At 45.3% G+C, this 10,424-nt stretch overlaps 1 protein-coding gene across 5 annotated transcripts in view; it reads right to left on the bottom strand.

Moving 5' to 3' along the window:
• MTMR14 (myotubularin related protein 14) overlaps positions 1 to 2,207 on the bottom strand; it is a 44,776-nt gene extending 42,569 nt beyond the window's left edge. For all 5 annotated transcript variants that reach the window (XM_018557980.1, XM_018557982.1, XM_018557981.1 and 2 more), the window contains exon 1: positions 1,971 to 2,207. In XM_018557980.1, the coding sequence (XP_018413482.1) occupies positions 1,971 to 2,060 (90 nt within the window). In that variant the 5' untranslated portion in view covers positions 2,061 to 2,207. The remainder of the gene's footprint in view (positions 1 to 1,970) is intronic.
• Between the last annotated feature and the right edge of the window lie 8,217 nt (positions 2,208 to 10,424).

Raw genomic sequence — 10,424 nt, 5'->3', positions numbered from 1 at the left:
AGGAAAGCTACTTAAACTTGAGCATTAAAAATAGAGCTCTGTCCTGTACAGAATGGAGAGTTCTCAGCTTCTTTTGCCTAAAGCCCATCAGCTGAAATTGCCCCCTTCCCATCCTGAAGGCCACACACGCAGCGAGGGGATGTCTCCTCATTGGGGGCCACGCAGGGTAATAGATAGCAGGCAGTGCTTGTGACCCAACGTTCTGGTTGGAGTTCCTCTTTAGGTGGCTTCCTGGTGACACAACCGATGCGGCTCAGCTCTGTGAAAGGGACTGAAGCTTGTAGAGGGGGTGCGGCTGGTTTCATCCGCAATGATTGAGTCCAGGAAACAACAATACTCAGAAAACCAAAGTATACAAAACGCAGAAAGGGGAAGAATTCCCACCGCCGACTCTCACTTCTCCTACTGCTCACCCAAACTGTACTCAAGTCAGCCCTCCATCAGTCATCAACACGGCTTAAAGTGACATTCAACACCCCATGGTTGTTTCCCTTCTCTTTGCTGCTCTTCCTTTTAAATCCTTATCGCTTCTCATGCTGGGGGAGAACTTCCCTTTGCAGCTGAGTGCCTCTTCCTGTAGTGCTGGCTCAGGTTGTGAACCTGCACACAGACACCATGTATCCATTCCAGAGACAAGGCAGTCTGCTGCAAAACAGAAGTTCTGCCCAGCATGAGAAAAGATACAGATTTAAAAGGAAGAGCAGCAAAGAGAAGGGAAACTACCATCGATCACAGTAAGGCGCACATTACACTATTGTTTTATGTTTGAAAAATCTGAGGGTTTAATGTCACTTTAATGCTCCGGGCACAGAAACATCCATTGAAACATATTCCTCAACAGAACAAATGATAGAAATCCGCTTTGTGTGCACTCAACATCTCTGCAAACAGAGATATTACCTTAAAGTACATTGCCAATGCTGGGAGCAGAGCTGTGGGAGGGGTCCAGCAGGCCACGCCCACTACAGGAAACTATAAGAGGGGGCGGAGACCAGACCAGTCACCCTGCATAAGGAGAGAGAGCAGCAGTGACCGGTCTTTATTACAGGAAGCTCCATGTCTCACACTGGATTACTGCACAAATCAGGAAGAAATACACAAAGCTCACCAAGATTTGCACTTCCACCTCACTATACACTTTCTAATAGGACCGGTCAGAAGTGCATGCTGGGATTTGTAGTTCCTTTTTGGTATATCCCCCCCCCCCCTCTCCCGATAGGACCTGTCAGGGGCCATACTGTTATTTGTAGCTCCACCCCAATACATATCGTCTCTAATAGGACCCGTCAGTGAGGCCATGCTGGGATTTGTGTTCCCACCCCAGTATATATTACCCCCTAACAGAACCTGGTCATGCTGAGATTTGTAGTTAATCCCCAGCATATATACCCTTTTAATGACCTTTCAGGAGGCCATGATGGGATTTGTAGTTCCTCCCTGGTACATATCCCTTTATTGGAGCTGTCAGGGGCCATGCTGGATTTTGTAGGTACTCTCAGGTATATATCCCCCTTAACAGGACCTGTCAGAGGGGCACATGTAGTCCCACCCCATATATATTCCCCCCAATAGGACCTGTGAGTGGGTCATGCTGAAATGTGTAGTTCCTCCCTGGTGTATATCACTTTTATTGGACCTGTAAGTGTCAAGGGAGGTCATGCTGAGTTTTGTAGTTCCTCCCCGGTATATATCCCCTTTAATAGGACCTGCCAGGGCCATGCTGGGATTTGTTATTCTTCCCCGGGATATATATTCACTAATAGGACCTGCCAGGTAAGCCATGCTGGGATTTGTAGTCCTCCGCCGCACACCCCAGGCAGGGCATTTGCTTAGGAGTGGCGGAGCAGGATGTCATGTGACTGTGTAGGCAGAGTGGGGGCGCTGTTGCAAACTCTCCCTCACACAGACCGTTTCCATGGCAACTTCGCCCCGCGCTCCCAAAGTGTCCGCCCCGGTTCCGAACCTCTCACCTTCGGTCCAACGTCCTTAGCCCGGAACTGGGCCCGGGAGAACTCCTCCAGCAGCTCCCCCAGGCCATTGTGCCGGCCGGACTCCTCCATAGCTCCAGTCACTGGCTGCGGCCCATCCCGAAAACCGGAGTACCGGGAGCCGCCCGACAGTACATCCGTAGCACCCCTGGCGCTTTCTTATGACGTCTCTGACACCTGTCACCCGCCGGCAGTGATGACGTCACGGTACGGATTGGCGGCCATGTTGGTTGGGGAACAAAAGTTGTTACCATTTGACAAATAATTTGGATATTCTAGAAAGAGAATGAAGTGGTGTGCACTGTGCAGGATGTGGGACTGCAGGGGACGCAAGACTGGGAAATGTGCTTCCCCGAAAAAAAATATTACAGCGCTGCAATTCCACTTTTGACCGCTGAGTAATGAGCACTATTAGTCATCTACATAGCGCGGACACTGATGTAGTTCCGTGTTAGGCCGCTGGTGGTAGCCGAGAGCAGCCTCAGCATTTGTTTAGATTGTGGAGATATTGCTGTAGTTCTACTTTGGGCCGCTGGAGGCAGTAGAGAGTACAGTCAGCTTTTATTTATATAGTGGGGACGCTGCTGTAGTTCCGTATTAGAGAATAGCACCGTGTTTTGTTTAGTTCTCTACTGGTGGCAGTAGAGAACAGTTATGTTTACATAGTAGGGACACTGCTGTAGTTCAAGGTTACCCCGCCAGAGGCAATAGAGAACACAGTTATTTATCTTCATATAGTCGAGACACTGCTGTAGTTCCGTGTTAAGCCGCTAGTGGCAGTAGAGAATACAGTTTTGTTTATATAGTGGGAATACTGCTGTAGTTCCGTGTTAGACCGCTAGTGGCAGTAGAGAACACAGTCAGTTTTCTTTCTATAGTGTGGACACTGCTGTAGTTCCCTATTGGGCCGGCTGGTGGCAGTAGGGAGAAGGCTCTATCGCTGAATACTGGCATGACTGCTACCGTAGTTTGCTGTGTTCCCAGCCAAATTGGGCTATTTGTAAAACCAATTTATGTTTCTAATGTTTATATCATGCTGAGGCAGCACTCTACAGTACACAGACGACTCAAATCAGTTCCACCCCAGGAAATGTACAATTTAAAGAACTGAAGGTTGCAATAAAAATGCTAGTATGTACAATTTTATTTCTTTGGGGGTTTTTTGTAGACGATACTTTGTATGCCTCATAGCTGGGAAGGTGGGCATAAATTTTTTGGGTTCTTGCTGGAAAGGAAAACCTTTGTATGGGCTCTATTAACATATACACCATTAACACCCATTGGTCAGTCCAGAAAAGACAAGAAAGCAGATAACGGTAACATGGAGTTGCCATTCAGTGGGTAAGGCATCTCACCCCCTGCCACTCTCAGTCAGGTATCTACACATGCGGATATATATCATTCAGCCTAGACATATCTGAATTATGGATGCACCGATACCGATATTGCCCATGAAGCCGGTGTTATATTGAAAGAACACCAACTTCACATGCCGAGGCTGTCTGGCTTCCTGACCAATCAGGAAGCCGGGCAGCGAGTCATGAGGTGTCATCCGGCTTCCTGATTGGTCAGGAAGCCAGGCTGATTAGGAACAAGTGAAGCCGGCTTTCTAGCCAAACAGGAAGCTGGGCGGCACGTCATGACCCGCCTCCCAGCTTCCTGATTGGCTAGGAAGCCGGCTTTACATGTTGCTATGCAGCCTGGCTTCCTGACCAATTAGGAAGCCGGGATGCGAGTCATGACGTGCCGCCCGGCTTCATGATTGGTTAGGAAGCCAGGCTGCCTACCAACAAGTGAAGCTGGCTTCCTAGTCAGTCAGGAGGCCGGGCGGTATACTGAGACCGCCGCAGCCAAGACGGATACCGACAATGCGGTCGAGATCCACCCAGCTGCGTGAATGACAGCTGGCTCTGCCTATCTAGAGGCAGAGCCAGCTGTACCCGCCCCCTCCCCGTCTGATCCTCCAGACAGTGCTGGAGGATCGGAGGGGGGGAATCCCTGCTGGGAGCCGTGACTGACAGTCACGGCTCTCTGCAGTGACATGATCGATAAGTGAGCGCCAGACGGTATGTGTTCGCTCACTTCCCGATCTATTGAGCCGACGTGTGACATGAATTTCACTCACCTCATAGTTCTCCTTTAAGGAAAATGAACTATGTGATTCTCCAACTGCCAGTAATATAAATATTAGCCGTGGCTATGGATTGTGTCATATTTTTACAACTGTGTAACAGCACAGAGGGTGCTTCTCGGACAATGGATATCAGTGAGTTCAATATGGAGGGTGTTGTATGATAAAATGCTCAAGATCCTAAAGATTTGAAGACTGAATGTGATAGTGCAGCCTGAGCTGTTTTTGTTTTATAGTTTTTAGCCCAACTGGGGGTCCAATTGAAAAGAAAAATGGCTGGAGTTACATTTTAAGTACTTGCAAAGACACTTTTCGCTCACCTCCCGATCTACTGAGCCGACCTGTGACAGTCTCATTGTCACAGGTCGGCTAGAACTATGAGGTGAGTGAAAAGCAACCTCATAGTTCTCCTTTAATGACACTTGACATGTGCTAGACAGCTCTATAAGGCAAAGTTTATTGTGAGACTTCATTGTGCTATTCATTCCCTTATCTGTAAGAGACCACACGTCCCTCATGTCCTGGTGTGCTTCAATTGAGACATTCGATTGAATTAATTGAGAGTGTGCGGCTGTGCTGGACGCCGGGGCCCAAGTAAGAGTGCGAAGCACTGGGAGCCTCTCTCAGTCTCTGGCTGTGCTAGGCCTTTCTTGAGTAAGGGAAGCGGTTGTGGGCTTCTTTGTGATTGTGTGACTTCCACTTTCTACTGCCTGCTTTTGGGGCATTGGTCCTCGCTCCTCTCCCTCCATCTGAATTTTGGGGGTTCTGCCCAGATTGGTCCGCTTTGATGCTAACCTGCTTAATCGATATCCTCCATCTCCTGAGGAAGCGCTTTTTAGCGTGAAACGCCAGGAAACTATACGACTCCTCCACTTCGAATGATTTATAAACCAATCATGTTTATTCTCAATCATGTTATATATGTATTCAATCAATAATGTATTTTTTGATTTAACTCAATGAGTGGAGTGAGTCTCTTAGGAGATATCTGATTAGCTGGCTTTCTTAAATGAATTTTACACTAATATTTTAAGCATTATTTAATAAAAAAAACATTTTTTACTCTTAATTGCCTTGGAATTGTCAGCCGGTACCTTAAAAGCCACATCTTTTTCTTTTTGTGATCACTTTAGCCCGTCTAATGGGTCCATTTAAAAAAAAAATCGCTGAAGTTACATTTTAAGTACTTGCAAAGACACTACCAATAGATTTCAATTTTAATTTTAATTTGGAAAATAATTTGGCTCAAAAACAGCACTGTAAATGCATGCATGGTACCTTCAAGAGAACCTCCTCCCAAATATGATATCAAAAATTCCAATCAAATATAAAAAAGGTGTACAATTAATAGCACCTACGGTCAACTTAACACAAGTAGGCATGCAGAAGCCAGTAAAGTTTAAAGTCAACATCAAATCTTAACTTAATGACACTTGACATGTGCTAGACAGCTCTATAGGGCAAAGTTTATTGTGAGACTTCATTGTGCTATTCATTCCCTTATCTGTAAGAGACCACACGTCCCTCATGTCCTGGTGTGCTTCAATTGAGACATCTCCTTTGTTCCCTCAAGCACCTATCTTGTGTCAGCTCTCACACTAATTGGATATAAAATGTGTCCTTGAATTGGTGCCCTTGCATCCCTCGCTTCCAAGACACATTAACACTTTAACCCAGTCTGGCATGGCTTATTGAAGGGGGACATGTCAGCTTCGGTATCATCAAATAAGCCTCTGTCTGTCCGCAGTAACTGAAAACAAGGCTGTGCATAGAAACGTAGAAGAGTGATGGCAGAAAAAGACCAAGTGGTCCATCAGGTCTTCACCATGTTTGATTTTTTGTTTTGTTCTTTTTAACCTTTTTGTCTGAGTATAGATCTATGTTTGTCCCCAAGCATGTGAATTTAACATTAACTGTTGACCGACTCACTAACTCTGTGGCAAGTCTGTTCCAAGCATCAAAAAATACTTTCAATGCTTAGCTGAAAAGTTTCCTCCTGCTAGTTTGAGGTCATGTCCCCGTATTCTTGATCTTAGCTTCCTACTGAAAATAATGAATTTAAAGGTTTCAGTCACAGCCTTCCTTTCCATTCTTTCCTCAAGACTGTACATATTAAGTGCCTGCAGTCTCCCCTGATATGTTTTATCCCGCGGCCCTTTCATCAATTTTGTTGCATGTCTCTGGACTCTTTTTATCTTATCAGTATCTTTTTGTAAGTGAAATCTACAGAACCGGACACTGTATTCTAAATGAGGTCTAACTAAAGGTCTATGTACAGGAATCTGGGCCCTCTAGTGATAAATAATTATCTATATATCAGAATCAGGACCTCCTGCTGGAGATCCCTCTAGTGATAATAAAGACCTATATAAGGGAATCAGGACCTCCATCCAATTGCAGGTGATCCCTCTAGTGATAACTAAAGATCTATATAGGGGGATCAGGACCTCCTTCCACCTGGTGGTGATCCCTCTAGTGATAACAAAGATCTATATAAGGGAATCAGGGCCTCCTTCCTCTTGCTGGAGATCCCTCTAGTGATAGCTAAAGATCTAAATGTGGGATCAGGATTTCCTTCCTCCTGCTGGTGACCCCTCTAGTGATAACTAAAGATCTATATAGGGGGATTAGGACCTCCTTCCACCTGCTGGTGATCCCTCTAGTGATAATTAAAATCTGTATAATGGAACCAGAACCTTCTTCCTCTTGCTGGCAATCCCTGTGCCTATTTGCAATTTTAGCCATTCTATTTTCTCCCTGTTTCATGTGCATGTGAGATATATTTGTTGTTTTATTAACTTTAGGAGTTATAAAACCCTAATATTTGAAAATAAACTACAGCAGCATACGTCAGCACTTACCTTGTCCATACCTTCGTCTTCTTTAAAAGCTCACTCTTCTTCTGAGATGAGCTGGTCCAAGGATCAGGGTCCTTCTCTTGGGTGGGCCTGTTGACTTGCATGATCCCTACTGAGTCACCCTTCTATGCATGTTCCAGAGAAAGAGCCTCCAATTCTGCACCGAAATGCACAGGTAGCCAGAGAGGTCTGGTCCCAACAAGGGGGGGATCAGGGGTATTTATGTGCTGTAGTGAGTGTGCACTTCCCGACTGGAAGTTCAGGGGAAGCGCACAGAGCGAGCTAGAGGCTGGTGGTTCACAAAAAGTTGACTGTACTTTATCTTAAGAAAAAGGTTTATTTCCTGCACTCAGCTGCCCAATACAAATGTAATTACTATAAAAACGGAAAGACTTTAGTACAACATAGATGCAGTCTCAACTTTTATATTTAGTTGACATTTTGAATATTACATTGTATTTGTTCACGAGAAAATGCTATTGTATTTTTTCCTTAAAATATAGATTTCCTAAACATTCGTACAAAAATCCTGTGGCTTGTGAAATCAGGTCTACCATCTTTATGTTCTATAGATCTTCTGCTTTCAGTAAATGTATAGGTTTGGCAGTCTTTGGTTATTAAACTTGTTTTATTCATAGACAGAAAGAACGAGTGGGAGAGCATATTGTATATACAAAAGATACACATTCACATTCTTTGTTTACAAATAAACATTATCAAAGGATTCCCAGAGAAAAATATTAAGCACAATGGATCAGCTTGCTTTGAGGCTCCATTTGTCTGAATTAGATTGTCTTATAAGGGATGAGTCCATGCTGTGGCCCAAACAGAGATGGAAACAGGCAATTAAAGTGACATTAAAGGCAACAAAATTTCCCTCCCCCAATGTTAATATCAGCACTTACCTTAAATTATGTCTCTTAATCCGATCTTCTTCTTTCCTGATGTTTTCATCTGTCCCTCCAGCGGCGCGGCGGCTCTCCGATCCAGCGCTGACTCCTCTCTGCTTGCTGGCACTTCTGATCCAGCGGTGTCTGCAGGCGGGGGCACGCGTCCATAGACTTACCTTGCGTCTCTGCCCGTCTCCCAGCCGAAAATCCGAACTGCGCATGTGCCCGCCCCAAGATGCTTTGTGGCCGCTCGAGCAGTTTCGGATTCTAGGACGGGAGCGCGCGCAAAAACGGGTAAGTTTAAATTGTTGCTAGCAGTAGATATATGAAAAAAAACGGAGGGTTTAGAAACCCTTTAACCAATTAGACAGAATTCACATTATGTAGATGACGTGCCTTTATATGCATTTGGTGTTGGTATGGAAGCAGCGTTGCTCTTCAGTGGTCCCTGAATGTAGGAAAAGGAGGTTGTGCCTGCGATTAAATGATAATAATGGTTTATATATTTGTGGAGACAGGTGCACTTTAAAATCGGCCATCTAAAATATGCCAAAACCTTCATATTTTAAAGAAAAACTGACAGCGCCTACCTCCCGTCTGTACAGCAGCTCAAATACGAAAAGAGCACCGTGAACGTGCCATGAATAGAAGCTGGCATTTCCAGAATATTCTTCTTACGTAAATGTAATTGCAATGTAGACACTGTGCCTATTTTTATGTTGCTAACAAAAGCCTGTGGGGAAAAAAAAGTAGTTTTTTGGGAAACTTATCCCATTCATGCGGAAGCTTAGGAGACGAGAACTTTCTTAAAGGAGAACTATGGGGTAAGTGTTTTTCCTCATAGTTCTCCTAAGGTTCACGCGAGGACATAAACTAGCGTCCTCCCGTGACCCAAAGCTCAGTATATAGCGAGCTACAGCTCGCGGTATACTGAGACCGCCGCAGCCGGGACGGATCTCGACATTATTGTCGAGATCCACCCAGCTGCATGAGTGACAGCTGGCTTTGCCTATGTAGAGGTAGAGCCAGCTATGCCCGCCCCCTTCCCCATCTGTTCCTCCAGTCAGTGCTAGAGGATTGGAGCGGGTAGGGGAGGATCCCTGCGGGGAGCCGTGACTGACAGTCACCGCTCTCTGCAGGGACATGATCGAGAAGTGAGCTAGCGACTGTAGCTAGTGACACTTCCCGATCTATTGAGCCGACGTGTGACAGTTTCATTGTCACACGTCGGCTCAAACTATGAGGATGAGTTAAAATCACTCACCTCATAGTTCTCCTTTAAGGCTTGATGCAGGCAGATTAAAGTGTAAACCTGAAATCTACAGTATGTTTGGCATCATGGCTCGCTGCAGTGTATAGCATTCCACTTCTAAGGCTAAGAATGTGCATTTGGGGATGCCTGCAGCAGGAATCCCAAACATGCCTTTTAAAAGCGGATGCCATCAACCGTTCAAGTTAATGATTAGGTGACGGACGCCGCATCTGTAAGCAGCACTCCGAATGTAATCATATCACATTTGGAATAGATAACTGTCACTAGATGCATCTATCATGCGTCCAGGGATAGTGATCTATTCCTAACCGCATGCATACCGCATAGGTTTTCTCGAATTTGACTGCAAAAGTGGAAAAACACTTTAAGAAATCTGTATACAGTGAGACATGATGCCAAACATGCTGATAAATAGATTCTGGCTTTAGAATTTAAGGCAGAGGTGGGCAACTCCGGCCCCCCAACTGTGCTTTAACTACAAATCCCAACATGCGTCTGCCTTTGGAAGTCATGCCTGTAACTGTCAGTCTTGCAATGATTTATGGGACTTGTAGTTCCACAACAGCTGGAGGGCCGGAGTTGGCCACCTCTGCTTTAAGGTCTCTTTTCTCATCATGCCTAATATTACTAGTTCTTCTGTTCCCCAAAGGACAATTATTCCCATTTTTTAAATCATTTTACCATCAAGTGAGGTGAAATCCATAGCAGGATGCTACAGGTTAAATCCTCCTTGCTCTTGTCATTCTGTGTTGGTGTAATGTGATGGATGTGACTGGGTTGTGGCAGCTGCCAGCTATCTTTCGCCAACATGCTCACTATCTTCCCAGTCGTAGCATATTTGTGACGGCTAAACATGGATGCCCACGACAGACTTCCAGCTGCCGCCTCTCTGACCTGCGATGCCCCGTTCGCCCTTACAGACAGAAAACCAGCTCCGGCGGGGCCACGAGATGCCGGAGCGAGCCTTTCGGGACAACGATTATGCCCCTGTTCACACTTCAATGGCTGCGTGTCTGCAAGAGCCAATGAGAAAAACACATGCCTTGAAGACGATGGACAAAAAAAAGCCGTGGCTTTGGGGTTTATGGAGAGGAAAGTGTGATGAACAGAATTATTATAACACTTTGTTAAAGCGGAACTTGTTTTAAATAATGCAAACGTTATAGATCTACCACATTTTAGGCAATATGTTACAGAGAGACTTGTTCATCACTTGTTTGCCTGATGAAGAGGATCCTGTGAGACCCCGAAAAGTTTTTTAGAGTGTTCTACTTGAAACTAGTT

This window comes from Nanorana parkeri, unplaced genomic scaffold (assembly GCF_000935625.1).
Source record: "Nanorana parkeri isolate BGI_ZX_2015 unplaced genomic scaffold, ASM93562v1 scaffold314, whole genome shotgun sequence".
Taxonomy (NCBI): domain Eukaryota; kingdom Metazoa; phylum Chordata; class Amphibia; order Anura; family Dicroglossidae; genus Nanorana; species Nanorana parkeri.
This window is presented reverse-complemented; position numbering and strand designations above follow the sequence as displayed.